General features: G+C 35.5%; 2 protein-coding genes and 1 long non-coding RNA gene across 5 annotated transcripts; all 3 read right to left on the bottom strand.

Annotated features, from left to right (window-relative positions):
* Nucleotides 1-1,626: 1,626 nt before the first annotated feature.
* LOC110864417 (leucine-rich repeat extensin-like protein 1) lies at nucleotides 1,627-4,738 on the bottom strand. Of its 2 annotated transcripts, XM_035974325.1 has the most exons (9): nucleotides 4,376-4,738; nucleotides 4,255-4,276; nucleotides 3,812-3,868; nucleotides 3,628-3,709; nucleotides 3,455-3,550; nucleotides 3,246-3,370; nucleotides 2,874-2,892; nucleotides 2,012-2,112; nucleotides 1,627-1,912 (listed from the first exon to the last, which is right to left on the bottom strand). In XM_035974325.1, the coding sequence occupies exons 1-9, from the start codon at nucleotides 4,476-4,478 to the stop codon at nucleotides 1,738-1,740; spliced, it is 780 nt and encodes a 259-aa protein (XP_035830218.1). In that variant the 5' UTR covers nucleotides 4,479-4,738; the 3' UTR covers nucleotides 1,627-1,737. The 2 variants fall into 2 exon arrangements, with proteins under 2 accessions (XP_035830218.1, XP_021969166.1); XM_022113474.2 differs by having other exon boundaries at nucleotides 1,627-2,112.
* Nucleotides 4,739-5,606: 868 nt separating this feature from the next.
* LOC110945161 lies at nucleotides 5,607-7,638 on the bottom strand. Its single transcript, XR_002595070.2, has 3 exons — nucleotides 7,211-7,638; nucleotides 6,216-6,271; nucleotides 5,607-5,791 (listed from the first exon to the last, which is right to left on the bottom strand). It is a non-coding gene; the product is annotated as an uncharacterized LOC110945161 (long non-coding RNA).
* A 749-nt stretch (nucleotides 7,639-8,387) lies between these two features.
* Nucleotides 8,388-17,867, bottom strand: LOC110864416 (general transcription and DNA repair factor IIH helicase subunit XPB1). Of its 2 annotated transcripts, XM_022113471.2 has the most exons (20): nucleotides 17,769-17,867; nucleotides 17,605-17,651; nucleotides 16,039-16,117; nucleotides 15,774-15,942; nucleotides 15,459-15,681; nucleotides 15,079-15,135; nucleotides 14,861-14,995; nucleotides 14,660-14,740; nucleotides 14,028-14,115; nucleotides 13,615-13,952; nucleotides 13,449-13,524; nucleotides 12,426-12,619; nucleotides 12,182-12,345; nucleotides 11,236-11,308; nucleotides 11,044-11,157; nucleotides 10,832-10,912; nucleotides 10,387-10,446; nucleotides 9,654-9,737; nucleotides 8,747-8,895; nucleotides 8,388-8,676 (listed from the first exon to the last, which is right to left on the bottom strand). In XM_022113471.2, the coding sequence occupies exons 1-20, from the start codon at nucleotides 17,776-17,778 to the stop codon at nucleotides 8,595-8,597; spliced, it is 2,304 nt and encodes a 767-aa protein (XP_021969163.1). In that variant the 5' UTR covers nucleotides 17,779-17,867; the 3' UTR covers nucleotides 8,388-8,594. The 2 variants fall into 2 exon arrangements, with proteins under 2 accessions (XP_021969163.1, XP_035830217.1); XM_035974324.1 differs by lacking the exons at nucleotides 15,459-15,681; nucleotides 15,774-15,942; nucleotides 16,039-16,117 and having other exon boundaries at nucleotides 17,769-17,793.
* Nucleotides 17,868-23,060: the final 5,193 nt, after the last annotated feature.

The raw sequence follows: 23,060 nt of genomic DNA, 5'->3' as shown, positions 1-23,060 counted from the left end.
TATTTGAACTTATGTTGTGATATAGATATTGCTATTAGAAAGATAAGATGAAGAAAACGTGACCTTAATGATTTATGAATGAATATACATGCATCCATATCTGAATATGGATGGATTAGGTCATCATCATGGTTGAATTACATTATGTTCATTTAATATTGTTTTCCTCTTTGTTTACTTTACGGGAGTGTGCATTTAATATTATCTTAATGTTTTATTAATCACACATGCACATTTTATTTATTTCCACGAGTCATAACAAGTTTCATTAAAATATTTAATACTAAAAGTAATATTTTATTTTTCTAATTTTCATTTTCACACTATATGATATATAATATACATTTTTAGCTATTTAAATTTTTAAGTAATTTAATTTTTCTTTTTAGCTTTCATTTCATACCTTATACTATATGCTTTTAACCTATTTATTTTTTTTTAGTAATTTAGTTTTTCTCTAGTAATTCATTCACTTAATACTAAAATGTAACTGAATGAGCAGTGAAATTACTATTTTATTTTTAATATTCATCTTCACTCATACTATATAAAATATAAGTTTTTAACCTACTTAACTTTTAACTAATTTGATTTTTCTTTAATAACATGTGTTGTTAGCATTCTTTTGAAAAAAAATTTGAATATGTGCTATGATTATTTTTTTCTCAACATTCCGGTAAAAACTTAGCTGAGCGGGGTTGTGTTCAAATTCTTTTTTTATTTGTATCGTAAGCAATGTCGAGTGTCAGTGTCATACAAGTACCACGAGGAACATAACTAATACCGACCAAACAACATCGGTATCGATATCAATATTATCGGAACTGACATTGATACCTATACCAACATCGATATCCATTTGTATGGTTTTTGATCAATGTAAAACACAACTTTTTTTTGTTACATGACTTCATTTTTCGAGCTACATCAGACGATATTGGTAACACTATTCCTTTTTTTTTTGTTTTTTCGACCAATGTAAAAGTTAGTATTCTTTTAGTTATAACTTTATTTGTTTGGATTTTCCTTTTAGGTTACTATATTGAGTGTCAGCAATACTGGTACTGTAACAAACTGAACAGTACTGATAACATGATAGATAGTATGATAACATATGCATAGGTTCTAGTTATTTAACATAACCAATTAGGGTCTTGTCCTTCTACTTGAATTAAAAACGACAACTCACAACCAACAAGAATAAGACCCCGGACACACTATCTCACACATACAAAGTAGTTAACCCACAAATTACCTAGAATATATTTCAAAAAACTTAGGTAATAATCACGATTTCACTAATCTTTAAACCAAGTTTGAGTCATAACTCATAAGGCTCCATTCATAATTTTTCCAAGATATAAAGATGAAAGGTCAAAATTTCTTTAAGTGTAAATATGGGGTTAATTTATTTGTAGTTTGTAACATGCTTTTAGAGTAGTTAGGTAACTTAAATTATTAGACAACAAATGTGACTATATATTTATAGGGATTTGTTGATAATTATTGTGGTAAGTGCCTTTCAAGTAGAAGATTTATAATATATATATATATATATATATATATATATATATATATATATATATATCCACACATCTCAAAATGAGAATTGTTGCAAGTACCAAGTTAAAACTATGTATCATGTACAGGAAAAACAAATATGCTCAAGCTACAAAAGAACATAACCACAAGAAATATTTACTGTTTTGCCTGTTGTAATAATGACACCAAAATGAATTACTTGTATTGACCTGGTGGCGGGTAGCCTTGAACATGAGGCGGCGGAGGAGGAGGAGGTTGAGAAGGATAAGGTGCGGGTGGGTAGCCTTGATGTGGCGGAGGATAGCCAGCGGGTGGGTACCCTTGATAAGGTGGAGGATAGGCGGCAGGTGGGTAGCCTTGAGGTGGAGGATACATTGGCGGGTAGCCTTGATATTGTGGAGGATAGGCGGCAGGCGGGTACCCTTGAACATAGGGTGGTTGTCCGTATTGTAAATGTGGTGGCGGATATGCAGGTTGATCAATCCTTGACATTTGCTGGACCGGTGGGACATCCATCGGTAGCATTCCAAATTTTCCATCTCGTTTGTCCATTTCAACCTTGTGTTGGGTCTACAAAATCAATGCTAATGAAATTAGTATACCTTTTGTAATAGTATTTGATACACTTATTTAGAAACATTACAATTTTTAAAAGAGAGGTGTATGAATATGACCTAACCAGACCCGACCCATGCTAAAGTACCCATTTTGACTCAAAGTAATAGTTTTTACCCGTTATCAAACATGCCTACTTTACTATTATAAATAAGTAGGGCTGCAGACGAACCAAATGTTCGGCGAACAGTTCGTGAACCCTTCGGTGGAAAGTTCGTTTGTGTTCATTTGTTTATTAAACAAACGAACACGAACAAGAAATTCCGTTCGTTTGGTTAAATGAACGAAAATGAACAGAGGTCGCGCTCGTCCATTTATGTTCGTAAACGTTCGGTAACGTGTTCGTTTGTGTTCAATAATTAATTAGTGTTTATCTTTTATATTTTATTTAAATACTTCAAAATTCCGACAAATAATATATTTAATAAGTGTTAGTGTATTATATATTTTGTTCATGAACTTTTGTTTCGATTTGTGTTCATTTGTTTCGATTTGTGTTCATGACCATTAGAATTGTGCTCATTTGTGTTCACCAACCTTCGTTGCCTAAAATTAACAAACACAAACGAACACAAACATAAAATCTCGTTTGGCAAGTGTTCATGAACAATTCGTGAACACGTATATATCTCTTAACAAACAAACACAAACAAGGTCGTTCGTTTGCATCCCTATAAATAAGCTATATTCCTATAGGGAAGAATGTTTTGGCATACCTGCATGCAACTACAAACCCTACAAAAGAAAACCAAAAGATTGATATCATTAAGTATTATTTTTTATTTTGGGAACTCTATTATAAAATAAAATAAAGAGTTAATTATTGTTTTCGTCCATGTGTTTTGTCAAAAAATCACTATTTCAGCTCATTAGTTTAAAAATTGCGATTTCATTCCCTGTGGTTTCACTTTCGTAACTATTTCAGTCCCTGTACTTAGGAGAATAAATGGATTGAAATGGTTACGAAAGTGAAACCACAGGGACTGAAATCGCAATTTTTAAACTAATGGACTGAAATAGTGATTTTTGACAAACCACAGGGACGAAAACAGTAATTAACTCTAAAATAAGCCTATGAGACAACTTACGAGCAAAAAACCATATCAGCTAAGCAATTGAGTATCTGAGATGCCTCATTGAGTTCATCACTTCCAAGAATGCAAGCAATGATGGAGAATATACATGCAACATGTTGGAGACATATCATGCAACCCTAAGCACAACAAAATGTTGATCAAAAAATTGGACAATTAACTAATAATGATAACTAGAAAAAAAAGGTTCACCAAGAGATTACAATGATACAATTATCACATTTTGTTGTTTGTATGTTCAACTCGTCTTGCAACATAAAGCGGGTGGATGCTACAGAATTTCCAAAGCATAACAAGACCTGAAAATCGCGTAAATAGAAGATACTTCAAATAAGCGAAAACGTGTTTTCTTTTATGGAAACGTCTATACACATACCTCTGTGCAAAGACAAAATTGAGGACATTTACGCTCACCACACTTTCCACTACATGGCATATATCCACCACAACATGTATACCTAAATCAGACATTAACAAATGTTTAATATAATTCAAATAATCTAGTAATCTCCATAGGTTGTTTATTAAGTTTGTACGATGAGAGAAAATTATTTCTTTACCTCGACATATCACCATAGAGAGCTCGCTTACGAAGCGTGTAGGATGCACATGGTCCACTACATTTTTCAGTGTTTAAGAAATATGATTACAAGCAAATTTAAACCTCAAATACAAATGTAAATATTATTGAAGACCAAACATTCTTCCCACAAACACCATTTTTCAAGATTATGTTGCTAAAGAAAATGTTGCCATTTAACTAGAAACTTTATTAAATCTTCACTATTCATGCATTTGCCTATGAAAAGATTCATACTCTAGGAGGTAGCCACTATGTTATGGAACCATTAACATATTGTATAGTCTTTTCTTATGTATTTTACATATTGAGATAGTATAGGGACTAATTTCTAACTATTAGTATAAATTTTGGTTGGCTTTCATATTAGGAATAAAATGTAATAACAACTTAACAAAAATAAGAAAAGATTAACTTTCTTACCAGAATAACGCAAAGCAACAATCTAGAACAAGACAACACAAACAAAAAAAAAATTAGAATTCAAATTTACCAAATATACCTAAAATAATAAAAAAATTAAGGATCGAAATGACAAAATTACACGAAGGATTGGCGGACATGGTGTTCATGAGATCCGTGTGCCATACGTTGCGGTAGCTCTTCCGGTGCTTCATTTTGTGCACTTGCTCCTTTCCTTTTGCCATTGTCGATTCCTTTCAGAGCCAATCGAGTTACAAATCCGACGATGATAAATGCTATTGAATCGTCGGTTTTGTTAATTTGGCTAAGTTAGGAACCGACCAATAAAAATTGAAATGCAGAAAGCCCTGAGCTCCTGATTTCAATTTTATGATTGATTGATTGATTCTGAAAAAAAAATTATCAAGAAAATGAGGGAGGGAGATGTTCTAACTGAATTTAGAAATTTTAAATTTGCAAAATGACCCTCTTTATATTTACATGTATATTACTAGCCCTTTTTAGGGTTGTAAAGTTAAATATGATGCCCTCTAAATTTGGTATCACACGTGTCATGTACATTATTAATCACCGCGCAACCAGTGGAACCACCCGATCATATCTATTTCCACTAGGCAATAATGTCTATACACCAATTCAGAAGGAAAAACCAATAAATCTGAGAAAAACCATCTTGTGAGAAGAACCCAGGACCATATGGTCCCTAAGCCTTATCAACCCCCCCCCCCCCCAACACATGCCACAACTATAATGTGATGAGCCTATATCTAGCTTTTAATTGCCATGGGCCTATATTTAGCTTTTAATTCCGTGATAATTCACAATATATAACTTTAAGAATCCATTGAAATCCAGGCATAGCAGTCTCAAATGAGCTTTCGTTACGCTTATGCACATGAACAAGAAGACAATTACGCTTACTTTTTTATTACTTTAAATCCGTGAGAACCATTATCGGAAACCCATTGGATCTCATTGATACCTTGTTAACCGGTGAGATCAGGTAACAAAATAGCTTGTTCAGGGCATCCGGCTTTCACAAAATTAAATACAAAAAAACAAAGGAAGCTAAACTCAAACCTAAAAGATTTGTTAAGGGACTCAACAGTCACCGTTGCTCCATCCTTGAAGGTCATGCTTCATGCATACTCGAAATAGTGTGCAGTGATATAAATATTTACATAAGAATTAAAAAAAAAAAAAAAAGAACCTTAACTTTTTCATTTAAAAATCATATGAAGGATTTAAGAACCAACACTTGTTACTTGACCACTTTCCTTCTTTATTTTATTTTTCTTACTTTTAGATTATAACTTTAATGTTCATTGTAACACCCCAACCCGGCTTGGGCTGACATGCCACTTATACAGTGTATCAGTGGTCAGAAGATCATTCCATAAATTGTAAAACTTTACATTATTTCAAATAAGTCAAATAGTGTAAGAAAAAAAAAACACTATAAATCTTTTTAAAAATCCATGTGCGTCTTTAATCCCTCGAGCCATCCGTCCAAATCTTCCCGAATATTCCTTGTAACCTAACGTACATGAGAAGAAAAATGTACGCCTGAGTAAACGAGGTTTACTCAGTGGGACAACAACAATAAAGTATACAATTTCCTAACAAAATATACATATAACAATATACGTATAACACATTCAGTTAGTCACCTTCAGTGGGTCACATTCAGTAGTTCAATGCGTAGTCAGTTCATATTCAGTGCGTCACATAATCACATTCAATAGTTCACATTCAGTTTTTCAGCGCGTCACCTTTCGGTGTGACACAATCAATAGTTCAGTGCGTCATATTCGATATTTGCCAATAACATAACTATATATATAACTATAATAACACATAATCTTAAAGATCACAAAAGCATAAAATAACAAATCTAAATCTCCAACTACGAGGTAGTGAAAACTTAAATTCGTGCACATAAGTTGTTCAAGAGTCCGTACCTTGGTTGTGTAGATCCAACTCGGGCAACTATAACACCTCACTCAACAATGACAACCTACATCACGGTCGTACTTAACTTATAAGAACGAATCATGTATTTATATATTTACCAAATGTCGACTTGGATTCGAATTGCTTTACTTATATACCCATTTCAACATCTCGAGTTATCTCTAAATATTTACTATATCGAAATTTTAATATACGTGTATATACATATATATACACTATGTATGTATACATAGTGATAATAATAATACTAGTTTTCAGTATGAAATAACAGTTAAATTCATCTAAATATTGAAGGTTAACTAACAACACATGCTTTTACTTATTTATTTTTAAAGAAAACTAGTGGAGTTTAATTACCTTAAAAATATATAAAAGATTGATTCACTTAAAAGCATTTTGACTTGTTTATCTAGTTATGAAACTAATATTAGAAATTCCTTTTTCAACGTAAATTTTATTATTATTATTATTATTATTATTATTATTATTATTATTATTATTATTATTATTAATATGGACATATAGATTTAAAAAAAATTGACTAGTTTGGAGGTCGTGAAGTAAAATAACAATATTGTGAAGGGTGGGATTAGAACCCATGACCATGTACATTGTCCAATAAGCTCACCCCATATTGTTTTAAAGTCTTGTATTATTATTTATCTTAAACTTAAATGTCATGTCTTTATAACTAAATTTATTTGTTAAACTTTGAGCTTAACAGAATGCCATTTACTCTATTTTAACAGTGCAAGTGAGAGTGCAGGTTGTTAAGAAACCATAAAAAATGTGGACCAAAATACTTATTTGAGAAATATCTCATCCAATTACATGTTTATTTTAAATTCTTATAATATATCATTATATCATCTTCTTTTAAAGCAACTAGGCTATTATGAGCAGCTTGTTAAATCCCAGAACCCACAACTTTGTTTCAGAAACATAGACAACAACTCGACATATTCAACGGTAGGATTTTTACCTGCGGACAACGGAGATTGAAGTTGGCGACGTGGTGATGTGTACGGTGGCAAAGACGTGCGGTGGCGGCGGTGCTCGGAGTCGTTGCAGTCTTCAGAAAACACGATGGCGGCGGTAAGGTTTGGTTTTTGGGTGGTTCCGTTTCTTTTTATACGATAATAACGGTGGAGGAAACAAGCTTGGTTCACATGGTTGTTAAGGTGGTGAATAAGTGGTGGGTGGCGGTAGGGCTTCGGTGATCGGTCTCCGCCTGGAACTTGACACGAAAGAGATCTACTACAGATTTGGCAAGTGAATGGTAACCCAAGTATTTATTTATAAAGCATGAAGGAAGCTTGGTTACGTACAAATTTGGTAAGATGGAATGGTGGGGGTTTGCTTTGAGTGTTGTAAGGTAAACAAATAGCCAAAGGTACATGGGATGGTGTGAGTGCAATTATATGCATGGTGCCTTGTATCAGGAACTTGCTTGTAGGATGTAGCTACTCTTTGTTACTAGAGCCAAAAGTCAACAACTCCTTTTTCTTTTCATTGTCATGAAACACATATAATCCTTTTGTAAATTATATATACATTATTACGAATGCTACATATGTATGTGATTTGTTATTAACATATTTCTTTTATTAACTAACTTGCTTTAGTTTAGTATTATTATTAGTTTTAATATATTAATTATTTTATTTATTTATTTATTTATTTATTTTTAAAAAAAATTATTACACTAAACAACGGTTATTAATATATGTGTGTGTATATATATATATATATATATATTAAACATGACATATTCATATCTAATTGCGGGTATTTCATTCATCTTCATCCTAATATATACACGATTTTCAGTATACAAAATCTTAATTTTATTTACATATCAAATATCATTTAAAGGAGGTACCAGACCCCCCTTGGCCCAAGAAAACAATCCAATTTTATTAGTGGCCCAACCCAACACTCCAAAAACCATTGGATCACCAGAAGCCCTTTCTTTCTTCCAATCTCTGCTGCCCGAGTACCCTGACGGTCGAAGAAACGACAATGTCCACGATGGTCCAACGACAAGCATCCAACAAGAATATCCCCCTGGGGGGGGGGGGGGGTGGAGCATAAGAGGAAGCGGGACGACTTTGAACGTTAAAAATAAACAAGTCAAACGGCAAAACATGTTACAACCGTAAAAAGAAGCCTAGAGATATACACATTAAGCACTTCAAACGGGACGACTTAAACGTTAAGAGATACGAGGTCACACTCCAAGCCCATGATTTGGTGGTTTTTACATATTTATACCAGAATTACCGCAGCGCCAAAAACATTCAAAGCAAGAAAAGAAACCTAGAGATATATACATGAAGCACTTCAAGTGATTTGTTTGTACATGTTCATACAAAACGTTTCTTGAACAGCTGATGCCGCTTTGGTGGAACCTTCGGCTTGCTCTTTGCACCACCTTTTTGTCCAGTCCTGTCAACAATGTTAACAAAATCAGAACGCTGTTGTAATAACAATGTTAACAAAATCGATAAATCCATACCCGAACTCATGATAGACCATTCCTTTAGCTCCCGACATAGCACTCATGGACCCCGCAACGCGACGGGCCTGAGCTTTTTGAAGTGCTATGTCATCTGTATCATATTCCAGTGTTTCCAAACCTACCGTCTCATCACCAGCGCTTAACACCTGCCATAGAATTAATCAATAGTTAGTCGAATACGGAGTACGAAATACCTAATGACAATCATACTAGAGGTTTAAGTGGAACTTAGTACGATAAACGAGAAACTAGGGTTGGCAATTTTACACGAATACACGAATACACGACACGAACCTACACGAAGTTGACAGGTATCGTGTATGGCCTTAACATGTATCATGTACCAAACAGGTAGACACGAGATTACCTGTTAATTTTCGTGTATAAACAGGTTAAATACATGTTTACCTGTTAATACCCGTTAGTACACGATAAGAAATTAAATTAAATAAAACTCATCAGCCATGTTCGTGTGGGTTCCTTAATTCCTTTCTATTTTCATTCCTCATTCAATTAAAAAAATAAATAAAACCCTAAACTCCCTCTGTAACTCTCAGATAGCATGTCGTGTTCGTGTTTTTGTTCGTGTTAACAGGTATTAACAGGTAATTTTCGTGTATAACAGTCGAACAGCCGTGTTAACAGGTATTAACAGGTAATTTTCGTGTATAACAGTCGAACAGTCGTGTTAACAGGTATTAACAGGTAATTTTCGTGTAATCGTGTCGTGTCCGTATCCGTGTTCGTGTTCGTGTTCGTGTTTGAAAAAAAGGACACGATAAGTTATCGTGTCGTGTTCGTGTATGGGATTTCGTGTATCGTGTCTTATTGTGTCGTGTCTTATCGTGTACGGGTATACACGATATGCCAGCCCTACGAGAAACGTGTAAGAAAGATGTAAAACCTTCCCGAGAAGAGAAAGTTGATCTTCTAAACGATGATAGCTCAACTCTGCCCCTGTATCCGGTGGAGGCAGACTTGTAATTACCTGTTAATCGGAGAAAAAAAAAATTAACCGCCTGATTTTACGGTCATTTTGTGGATCCCATTCATTGCAAACGAACACGAACAAGACCTTGTTCGTGTTCGTTTGTTAAGGAAATATGTGTTCACGAACTGTTCAACACTTACCCCGTGTTCGTTCGTTTAAGGAAATGAGCATGTTTGTGTTCGTTTGTAAATATTAGGTAACGAACGTTCATCAACACAAACTAACGTTCACGAACACAAACTAACGTTCACGAACACAAACAAGCGTTCATGAACAAAATATATAATACACTGATACTTATTAAATATTTTATTTGTCGGAATTTTGAAGTATTTAAATATAATTCAAAAAACTAAAAACACTAATGAACATGTTAGTGAACGTTCACGAACATAGATGAACGAACACAGCCTCTGTTCATGTTCGTTCATTTAACTAAGCGAACGAAATTTCTTGTTGGTGTTTGTTCATTTATTAAACGAACGAACACAAACAAACTTCCCGTCGACCGATTAACGAACTGTTCACTGAACGTTCAGTTCGTTTACAGCCTTGCTAGTGCTTAATTAAATAAATGAAGCTATGAAATGCTATTTATATCTTGAAATATATGAAAGACACTAGAAGTGTGTAAGTAACAAATTACCTTAAAACTATAACCTTGATCAATCAGAAATTGTTGTCTCTTAGTTGAGTAATACATTTCCTACATTGCAAAAAAAAAAAAAAAAAAAAAAAAAAGAAGTTAATTACCAAATGATGATATGTTTGTTTCTAACAAATGAACACAGAGTTAATTACTGTTTTCGTCCCTGTGGTTTGTCAAAAATCACTATTTCAGTCCATTAGTTTAAAAATTGCGATTTCAGTCCCTGTGGTTTCACTTTCGTAACCATTTCAGTCCCGGTGGTTTCACTTTCGTAACCATTTCAATCCATTTATTCTGTTAGTACAGGGACTGAAATGGTTACGGAAGTGAAACCACAGGGACTGAAATCGCAAATTTTAAACTAATGGACTGAAATAGTGATTTTTGACAAACCACAGGGACGAAAACAGTAATTAACTCAATGAACACATAATGGTATTACCTGTGTATCTGTAGATACAAGGGAGTAAAAAAACGCATTGTATTCCTCTTTTCCTCCAACCATTCTATCCTGGAGACGACCCTATACTCGACAGCATAAAAAACGTCAATGATAATTACTTCATAAAAGAAAAAAGAACATGTAATTATCGGTGATATGGACCGCTATAAACTATATAGATAAGATGATGATTTCGAAAAAGAAACAAGTACCTTTGCCCTGAGAATACGTCCAAGACGTTGGGCTTCTTGACGCCTTGAACCAGCATGTGATGAAATTTGAATAATCACATTTGCCTCGGGAATATCTATCGAATTATCACCAACCTAAAAGAACAATGCTTTCAGTATTAAAACCGTATGAAATAAAATACGATGTGCAACATGTTACTTTATGGATCGTACCTTTGAAAGGAAAACAGTGTTTACTTCTTTGCTAGTCTTGAAAGCCTCTAATATCTTTGTCCTTTCAATATGGCTGCAAAGAAGATATAACACTTATTACTTGAAAACATACAACACAAGTATATATATATATATAAAAAAAGCTTTTCAGAAAGAGTAAAATGCCATTTTCGTCCCTGAGGTTTGGCCACTTTTGGGTCGTCCGTCCAAAGGTTTGTTTTTTCGCATTTAGATCCAAAAGGTTTGATTACGCCCCGCTTGCGGTATGCGCATATAATGGATATGTGTGGGCCCTCGGGGCAAAAGTGAAAGTGCACTGATTTTAACGTTATTTTACTAATTTAGTGAAAATAACGTTATAGCGGGGGACGGTTAATCATGCATCTGTGGTGGCATTGATAGCCGAAAGACAAAGGGGTACATGCAGTAATCAGCTTTTGTCCCAATTACCGAGTGTTATGTGCCTTATGTCCAAGGCTTGAATCGAGCCGGGTGTCTAACTGGAAGCAGTCTCTCTATATTCCTACAGGGTAGAGGTAAGGCTGTTCACATCTTACCCTCCTTAGACCCTACCTTAGCTTTGCTATTGGTGGGATTTACCGAGTATGATGATGATGAAATCCAAAAGGTTACTCGTTAATTCCATCCATTTTTCTCCGTTAAATGAGGTGCATTTCCATCTTTTTGGACATTTTTATTAAAATAAAAAAAAAACACTATCAGAAATAAAGATGCACCTCTGTTGACTTTCTCCCCACCCAAACCCTTTAATCATCACAAAAAATATCTAAAAAGACGAAATTACCCCTGACTTAACGTCAAAAAATGGATGGAGTTAACGAGTTGGATGAAAATGGCAAGATTTCAAACCTTTGGACGAAAGTCGCAAAAGTAGCCAAACCTCATGGACAAAAATGACATTTTACTCTTTTAGAAATTATAAGACCTTGTGGCACCATAAATCATCGGTTTGCGAAGCTTCATTGCATATTCCGTGAGTGCAAAAAGATTGTCGGCAAAAACAATTATCTTATCACCACGCTGCTGTTCATGAAATCGAATAAGAAATTCACACGCTCGAAACTTGTTAGGGTTCATAACATACAATGCCTGCAAATTAAAACAAAACATAAACAATTTAGAACTTGTTACGGTTCATAACATAAGAACAATTTTCTAAACCAGCATACCTGTTTCTTCTTAGAATTTTCCTTTTTTAGATACTCAGCAAAAAACTCTTTTGTCATCGGACACCACACTTCCGCACATTGTACGTTTGCGATAAATCCACCCTTGACCAAATCCAACCAATTCGCTTCATACAACTTCGGCCCGATAAGAAAATTCAAATCCGTAATTCGTTCGTCCTCTCTGACAAGTGTAGCTGCAATATTAAGAATTTCCACCTCAGACAAAGAAAATAAATGGTAAATTGCCATTTTAGTCCCTAAGGTTTGGTCCGAAATGCCACTTTAGTCCAAATAGTTTTTTTTCTCCCTTTGGTCCCCAACATTTGCAGTTTTGTGTCATTTTAGTCCAACCCACTAACTCCGACAAAAAAATACCAGTTAAGGGTATTCTGGTCAGATAAAATACTTCTTTAGTTTTTTGCCATTTTCATCCACCCCTTTTTAAATATTTTTTTGGGTAAATTACTTTTTGAGTCCCTTTGTTTTAGTGGTTTTAACTAGTTGAGTCTAAAAGCAAAAAGTTTAACGACCTGAGTCCCTATAAGCGTTTTCATTAACCATTTGAGTCCTTTTGAGTCCATTTTTTTTGGACTCAAATCGTTATAAAATGAACAAAATTGGACTCAAAACGTTATAAAATAAATGACTAGGGACTCGGGGCGTTAAACTTTTTGATTTTGAACTCAAGTGGTTAAAACCACTAAAACACAGGGACTCAAAAAGTAATTTACTCTATTTTTTTTTCTTTTAATCATATATATATGTGTGTGTGTATGTATAATCGTAATAATAATTATAATTATTATTATTGTTTTATTATTTAACTGACATTTTTTGACGGAGTTAGCAGGTTGGACGAAATGATAAAAACCACAAATGTCGGGGACCCAGGGGACAAAAAACTATTTGGACTAAAGTGGCATTTTGGACCAAACCTCAAGGACTAAAATGGCAATTTACTCAATAATAAATAATAGCCCTATAGGATGTTGTGAATATGAATATATCTATACAAGAACATACCGGTAAGCCCCAGCTTGCAATGAGATTTAGTGATACTAATGACTTTACGAAACATGTGTGCGGGAACCACGTGCACCTGAACAGCCGCCACAACTAAATTAAACGTCCCATTTTACGTGGTTACGATTATAAAACACACAAATGAAGTTATGTTTTGCAGTCTTACCTCGTCCATGAGTAGCAAACCCCATTCTCGGTTTCGTATTTCTTCGATGATCTTTTCGGATTCCTCGGATCGTTTACCGTTAAAGGCAATCATGTTATACGTTGTCACAACAACTCCAGCGTTTCCGCGAAATCTTTCTTTGCTATCAGATGTAAACCGACATATGTTTTCGTCGCGAATGTTTGACCACAATTTGAACTGAAACGCCCATTGGTCAACGGAAACAGCATTCGTTGCTAAACAGAGACAGCTTTTCTTTATTCTGCAGGCTGCGGAAACACCGACTAACGACTTTCCGGCACCGCATGGTAAGACGATGATGCCGGACCTCGCTCTACCTGCAAATCAATACGACATGTTAAACGTGTTGAAAGTCTTATCTTTAATCGTTTACATTATTATTGTAATAATACCATTTCCGAACATCTTGCTAAGACTCTTCTCTTGATAAGGTCGCGGTTGTGCCTGAGGCTTTAATTCCATATCGAGATCGGGATTGATCTGCAATGTGCGAATGAGTAATTATCAATTACAGAAAACGACTAAAAATTTTACAAGTAAAATGCCATTTTTGTCCCTGAGGTTTGGCCAGTTTTGGGACTTTCGTCCAAAGGTTTGTTTTTCCGCATCTGGATCCAAAAGGTTTGAAATCTTGCCATTTTCATCCGGCTCATTAACTCCATCCATTTCTCTCCGTTAAGTAAGGGGTATTTCCGTCTTTTTTGATAACTTAAAGGACAATTCGGTCTTTTTCACTTTATGTATAGGTATTTAGCATAATGTACAAGTGTTCAAAAGACCAAATTGCCCTTTAAGTTAACAAAAAAACGGAAGTAACCCTGACTTGAAGGAGAAAATGGATGGAGTTAACAAGCCGGATGAAAATGGCAAGATTTTAAACCTTTTGGATCCAGATGCGAAAAAAACAAACTCTTGGACGAAAGTCGCAAAACTGACCAAAACTCAGGGAGGAAAATGGCATTTTACTCTTTTACAATCAATATTATCTAAATAAAAAGCCATTTCAGCCTAAATTATAACTCACGAAATCGTTGCGGAAATCATATTCTTCCAACATGGGATAGTTTAGAGCTTTCGGCAAGCATCTTTGCTTTACATTTTCTACCTGTCATGTAAAGTTGTTGAATCAAAAATATCTAAATTGACGGGTCAACACTCAACAGCGTAAACATATGTGCTTAAAGGATGGGTCAAAGTACTAAAGTCGGAGACGAAGAAGTAATACCTGACTAGGATCAATTTCAAACGAATGCGCTTCTTTTTCTTCGGCTGCAGCTGCCAGCTGTGCTTCATTTAGCAACTCATCGTGTGTACCGTCAATTTCACCGATTGATCGACTAATAGTGAATGCATCGCCTCCCTGAATGTTAAAGCAAAGCCAAAATCAACGCCATAAACGATAACACAAAAAATTAAGAATAATTGTCAAAATAAAGAATTTGCCTCGTTGAAAATCCTCGCACGAGATATCACTTCATCGCTTAACAACCTCTTCAATACCTGTAACAAGCATTAAATAAGAAACAGGGGGGGGGGGGGGGAGGATAGTGCACGGTCCTCCCAACCGCTGGAGTGATCTCACTCCGGGAGCCGCTACCCGGTCAAGCTAGCTCCGCGGTGAATTCCCCATGCCGAGTTCTTACCCTGGTCGACATATGCCATTCCCAAGACTCGAACCCGGTACCTCTGGGAAGAGGTGGGTGTCGGTGGCCAACTGGGCTACCCCAGTTGGTTTAAATAAGAAACTAATAATCAAATATCCGACATCTGACGAGTGGGAAAATATAAAAAAAAATAAATAACTAAAAGATGAGCAATCTTGCCTCGGGAAAAGGAGATTCAACTAGGTATCGATTCTTCTTAAGTACGAGCTTTACTTTTCCGTAATTTGCGGTGGATTCGTGAATAAAATCGATCATTTCTTTGGGAAGCTTAGTTTTCGAAAGCTTGTTCAAAACATCTATGATGGTTTTCGTTTCGAGACCGACGGATACAGCCGCATAAAGTGAGTGCGGAGTGAGGTTGTATTCATGCATTGATTCGGGCCTGAACGCACAAACCGAAGCCCCAAAAAAAACTCAACTTCTATGCTTACAAAACTATATATTTACATTAGTTAACATGCGGACATATGCTACCTGCAAACAGGCTCTGCAATAGCGATAAGAAAATCATATGCTTGTTTATACAACGGTGAGAACGTCTCGAGAAAGATCCGGCCGTCTGCACAAGCCCATAAAGGCCGATTGGCATGATCTTCTTTAAGTTCTAGTTTGGTAAAATCCATCTTGTCCCCTTCTCCGTCACCTTAAAACAATCCGAACAAATTTCGTTTGCTCACACTCAAAACTTAAAAACAAGTATAAACACAACCCGTATTATTCATCAAACAGATAAAGATACCGTCGCGATCATCATCACCAAAATCGTCAACATCATATGCATCCTCGTCCTCAAAAGCCGCAGCTCTTTGGTCATCATCCTGCATTATAGCACATACTCGCCCCACTCAGTTGACCTGACCCGTCAATTTCGTCATCTACACTCCCTATATCCTAATCTACAGGATTCATTTTTAACCAAGCATACTTATGAAATATCATGTAACAAATGACATACTTAAGAGCATTTAGGGGTTGTTTGTTTACCTCTTAATGAGGCTTTTAATAGTTCAGACTTCTTACTGGTTCAGCACTTAATGGTTCAGACTGTTTGTTTTACGAGCAGATGTCTGAATGGTTCAAACATTTGCCTCTGAATGGTTAAGATTTATACAGAGTCTGAATGGTTAAGATCTCTAATCTGAATTGGTCAGACATTTGCCTCTGAACGGTTAGCATTATATAGGCTCTAAATGGTTCAGAGCTCTTACTGGTTCAGCACTTAATGGTTCAGAGCTCTTACTGGTTCAGCACTTAACCATTTAGGTGTCGCCAAACAGCCCCTTAAAAACATCTATGCTCCCTCTATGATATCACATCCAGTCATACACCCCACCTTGGTTTAAGAAAGTGCGCCAGGTGCAAGGCGCAACAAGGCTCAAGCCTCTGCGCTTTTGGTAGCACAAGGCGCGCTTTTTTTTCAAAAAGCGCACCTGAGGCGCGGTTTCTTGCCAAAAAATTGACCCTGATACACGCGCCTCATAATTATTAAAACATATATAAAACATATATAAAGCTTACTCGTCTCTAAATATATGGTAAATGGTGCTAGAAACCTATAAAAATAGAGTAAATTACAAAAATCGTCCTTTATGTATGTCACTTATTGCAAACCGGGTCCTTTGTCTTCAATAATTACAGAAAACGTATTCGATGTTTGCAAACCCTTGCAAGTTATGTCCTTTAGCCCTAACTTAGTTAACTTTTTGTGGTTAAATCTGACCAAATGGACCCCACATGAGGGTATTTTGGTCATTTTACTCTCATGTGTGGTCAATTTGGTCAGATTTAACCACAAAAATACCCTTATGTGGGGTCCATTTAGTCAGATTTAACCACAAAAATTAACTAAGTTAGGGCTAAAGGACATAACTTGCAAGGATTTGCAAACATCGAGTACGTTTTCTGTAATTATTGAAGACAAAGGACACAGTTTGCAATAAGTGACATACATAAAGGACGATTTTTGTAATTTGCTCTAAAAATATATAAAAAAAATTATATAATTATTAGCGGCCTCGTGTACGAAAAGCATTGTGCTTGGGGCTTTGCACACCGGTTTTAGACATTGTCGCTTTTGCGCGATTAAAAGCGAGACACCCCACTCAATTCATCAAGTAACAGTTTATCAACTCAATTAAACAATTACGTGCCTGACCCACCCCCTCCCAAAAAAATATATAATAATAATAATATATAAATAATAATATATAAATAACTGTACAACAGGTTGAATTGACAGTTCTTCATATATAGACAATGAAACAAGTATTATAGAATTAAAAAGAGGTAATTAATTGTGAATAACCTTGGCTGATGATTTGTGCTTCTTGTTAGGTCTCTCATTTTTGTCACCTGTGAGCAAACATGTAAAATATTAATGAATTAATTAATTATATTATATACAAATGTAGAGTGTTTTTTGGTTGTTGATCAAGAAGGTGGTAGAATTAGGGTTTGTTTGAAATATACCGTGTCCCATGATGGGTTATGTTATGTTTGTAAACAGAAAGAGAAAGAAGATGAGAGTTGTTAATGGTGAATATAAAGCCCGGGTGATGAGTCGGTTGTGTTTCAGACTGGCGGATAATTCCGGGTCGGGTCAGTTGCCCGTATATTACCTTCAAAATAAAATTGTGATAAATTGAAAAAATTGTAACACCGCCCGTAATTTGGGCGTGTTCTGTGAAAAATTTTCGAGAAAAACGTCAGAAAACGCTCGATAACCACTACATATCGGCATGATTGAGCGTTATTTTGGACGATTTGGTATTTGGCGTTTTTTAAATCACGCTTCAAGGGGGTTTGACTGACCAATCATAAACTAGCAACGGCTAGTTTGAATTTTTTTAATTTTTTTAAACCTTTTACCTAATTTTTTTTAAACCTTTTACCTATATATATAAACTCCTTCAAATTTAAACATCAAAACTCTCTCAAAAACATTATCATTTTATAAAAAATGATGGATTCCTCTAGTTCTTCATCCATGGTAAATTTTTACTACAGAGAGTTTTTGCGGATGGCGATGAATCCACTGATGAGGAGGTCGAGCAAGAGGCGGTTACGAGTGCTTGTTAACTAGCGGTGAGATATGTGAAGCATTGTCGCCGCCCCGAACCAGAAATCTTTGTCGTGCATGGACCAAGCAAAAAATGAGAGATGCTATGTACGCTTGTATAATCTTGCACAACATGGTTTTGGAAGATGAAGGAAAGGCGATATGCCAGAATTATGTGCCAGAAGTCGTTCAAGAGGAGCATCCACAGGCGTCAATGGAAGAAAGAGTGAATAATGCGCGGGAGTTGCGTTACGAACCGTACCATTCCGCGTTAACGGTTGATTTGGTACAACACGCATGGTCGGTTCGGTATGTACCACCTGAGGGTGAAGAAGAAACGGAGAACGAGAAAGACAAAGTTGGCGAGGGTGAGGAAAGCGAAGACGAAAAGTAATGTATTTTTTTTTAATTTATTCGGATTTTTTTTATTTCTAGTATTGTTTTTTTTTTATTTAGTGAAGTATTTTAAGTTTTTAATTAAAATATAATAATTGTTTAATGATCGGAAGGGGCGTTATTGGGCATTATTTCCACTACGCCATTTTTGCAATGACGCCCAATAATGTCCCTATGCTGACTGGACTGGCATGTGGCGCAAAACGCCCAATGATAGGGGCATTATTCACTAAGACCATAAATAAGACCCTCCGTAGTGGGCCGTTTTTTTTTTAAGTTTCAAAGATAACGCCGAAAAACGCCCCGATCCCATTACGCATAGGCGTTTTCGGGCATTTTTTATTTTTTGAAAAAAAATCGATCCGCGTTGTTTGAAAAACGCCTTCTCCAAATTTCAACCACCAATCACATTTAATCTTTCTTTTTATTGGCCAATAGTTTTTTTTGTGGGTTTTTTATTTTTATTTAATTCTCTACACCCTTTTAACATAATGTCCACATCCCCACTACAACCATTTTAGAAAAACGCCCAATAATGCCCCTTGCTGACTGTACTGCCACATAGCGGAAAACGCCCAAAGGTAGGGGCATTATTCACCCATACAACTACGCATGATCTAAGTGGTTCATACTTTGTATATGCTTTTTTTAGGTCATGTATTATTTCAGGTGTTGGAAATAGCAAACTCATTTTAAAAGCAAACTCATTTTAAAGCAAAAAGTGTGTAGTGGTTTGTGTCTATTTGGGTCATGTATTATTTTTGGAAATAGCAAACTCAATTTAAGGCAAAAAGTGTGTAGTGGTTTGAAGTGAACTCATATTGAATCAACTAATCAACAATGGAAATTAGGGAACAACTAACACAGGTTCATATTAATCCAAGAAGATATGGGAAATACAGAGAGAAAGTTGAGATGAGAAACTAGAACTTTTTATACAAGCTAATTCTTAACCTTATACTCTTCCATTCATTTCTTTATTTATCGCGATTGAAGCCCGATCATTCACTTGTTGGGCCTTTTGATCATGTTTGACTGGGTTGTCATGCGTGGCCCAGTTTGATGTAGTTGAGCGGACACCCACATGAAACGGTTCATAACATGGTTTATGCCTATTTGGGTCAAGTGTTGAAAATTGGTATTCGTTCCTAAAGCTTATATTTTGAGCAAAATATACTTTTTTGAGTTAAATTCCATCTTAGTCCTTGTGGTTTGGGCTATTTTGCCAATTTAGTCCAAAAGTTTATTTTTAACATGTGGGTCCAAAAATGTTTCACAGTTGCCATTTTAGTCCACTGGGTTAACTTCATCCATTTTTTCTGTTAACGAAAAGGTCAATTCGGTAATTTTGTATGTAATTTTGTTAACTAAAAGGGCAATCCAGCCATATAAAATGACCGAATTGGTCTTCTCGTTAACAGAAAAAATGGGTGGAGTTAGCCCAGTGGACTAAAATGGTAATGGTGAAATCTTTTTTGACCCACAGGTTAAAAATGAAACCTTTGGGCTAAACTGGCTAAATGGCCCAAACCACAGGGACTAAATTGGCATTTAACTCTACTTTTTTTTCCTTTCTATTTTAAGAGGTGGCAATGTCAACCATTTAACTTATAAATGTGTTTATTTGGGTCATGTTTTGTCTTCTAACGGTCTTAGAGACTTAGAGTCGGAAGTCTCTTTGGAAACGACCTTTTTTTATCCCTAGAGATAGAGGTAAGGTTTGTCTACATTCCACCCACCCCAAATCTTACCAATAGCTTTGCTATTTGTGAGATTTTTTTATCCCTAGAGATAGAGTGGCTTTAACACCCGGTACACATAGTCTGACATGACTTTATTTTACAAAAAGTTATGGGGTAACACTCTCTAACTATATCAACTACAAGAAAATGATTATTTTTTACATTTTGGTTTGTTGTCGTACATTAATATCCATACTTATACAATGTAACTATGCTATGGGTAATGGGATAACGCCCAACCCACATTGTCATTACCCCAATGTTACTGATGGAGAGTGTGAAACACGAGCCTTAAGTGTATTATCTTGTGTGATGTAATGCGTTTTATACAGTTATATGTTTCGAATGTGATAACTACGATCTTTTGTGGTTTTACAAGTTAATCGGCTTAATTCGGTGAAGTTAGGATGCTTGGAAATGAAGCGGAACACCCGTGGATGATAATTAAGGTATATTACATTATTCGGTATTGATTTCGGGTTAGAAGATAGCTTGAAAGTGCGAGAAAATGCAAAAGAATAATGTCCAGGGGTCTATGTGTCATTCTATGAAAGTTGTGATTTGAAGAAAGTTGAGTTGTGAGTTGCGATGTAAGCTACGGCTAAACTGTAGCCTACGGTTCTATTACAACGAAACAGATCAGCAGCTACGTGTTGTAGGCTACGATTCATCTGTAACCTATGGTTCAGCCAGACATGTAAGGCCCTAGTTCGTATTTGACAAAAAGTCGCAGCGGAAAATTCGTGCCATAAAATTTCTTTTATTATAAACTTTATGCCTTACTTGAAAGTTCATTTTTAAAACAACTCTTTTATATTGAATACATCAATCTAACTCATTTACAGAATAAAACATAACTTATGTGTATCAAATTACATCTTAGACAATCCCGTACAATCCTTCAAGTGACTCGGTCCTAGATCTCTATCCCTTGATGATCCTCGTGTTTCGTACTACCTGTGCTCACCACATAAAATTCATAACATTAGTACGCATCATAAACATACAAGATTTACTCACGTTTACTTTTTGTTCCGTTAACTCTTTACATTTCGGCTTTCCATCCGATCATACAATCCGCGGTGAGACTTCTTTGCTATTCCTGCGTTACCCTTCGTTCACAAGGTACACTATTAATAATGTCGATACTCGATCGTATTGAAAACTTGCGTACAACCATGCATACTTACTTGCTTACATGCATACACACGTACCCACAAACATACATACTTTAAAGCATAACTACATACTTGTATATGTTAATACATAACTACTTCCGTACATACCAACAATCCTACGTACATACGTACGTACATACATACATACATACATACATACATACATACATACATACATACATACATACATACATACATACATACATACATACATACATACATACATACATACATACATACATACATACATACATACATACATACATACATACATACATACATATCCTCACCCATGTCTACATCTCCTAAAACATGAAATAAATCAATCATACTTAGTGTATAAGCGTTTAAAAACGGTCTAAACGGGTTCGCATTGCATATACAATTAAAATATGATTTTTTTCAACATTCTGGAGTCCGTGGCGTCGCGCGACGCCCTATAGCCTTCGCCGTCGCGTCGCGCCACCACCCCTTTTTAATAGAGTGTTCGCAGTTGTTGCTGCATATTCCCAGCGTAACTCAATTTTACGGAAACGAGCAAAACTTTCTCGTTTTTTATCCGTTTTACCTGATTCTTTTTCCTACGTGATCGTAATTTAATTCTCCACCACATGGAGTTAACATCCGACATCCGGATGAACAAACTTCGAGACTTTTAAGCTATCGACTTATCACCTTTTTAATAAGTTTCGACCCGTTCATGCATTTATCAAAATAATTTGTTTATTTGACCTCAAATTCTCATGAGCCTTGTAATTTCAACGTTGTTTATCATAAAAGATTAAATTATTGGATATCTTACATCCTCTTAACACATTTTCGCTAAAAAGCCTATTTTGACCCGTTATGGGTATTTACGTATTAAATGGTCTATGACATACAAAACCATACTCTTCGCTTTCACACATGACCAAAACATTACTCTAATTGACTAGCTTGTTTCCAATTGACACTTAAGGTCGTCTGCCCGATATACCTATCAAGTGCGTTTTTGTCAACATTGTTCCATCCTGTACAACCAAGGACTTCATCGCATATTTAACCAATCCTACCACTTAACTACAATTCTAACGCACATACCTTGCTCGGACCAAAGCTAAGATCCGTTTAATACTTCATCCACCATGTTAAATGATCTCAATGAAGTCCTTCCGCTATTCATTCTGTAAAATTCGTAAGACTTGCCAAACAATTCATTAGTCGATATTACCAAATGGTGATATCTTCATCATTTGGCCCATTTAGTTTAAATGCCCATTTCATCCTTATGAGATATTTAATTAGTCATTATTCCCTCCATGTAACTTATCCCTTCATTAACTCGTAACTAAAATTACCATACTACCTTTTTTACCCTTTTCAACCATGAAACTTAGTCTCTTACCAT

The sequence above is a fragment of the Helianthus annuus genome, chromosome 6 (assembly GCF_002127325.2).
Source record: "Helianthus annuus cultivar XRQ/B chromosome 6, HanXRQr2.0-SUNRISE, whole genome shotgun sequence".
NCBI lineage: Eukaryota > Viridiplantae > Streptophyta > Magnoliopsida > Asterales > Asteraceae > Helianthus > Helianthus annuus.
This window is presented reverse-complemented; position numbering and strand designations above follow the sequence as displayed.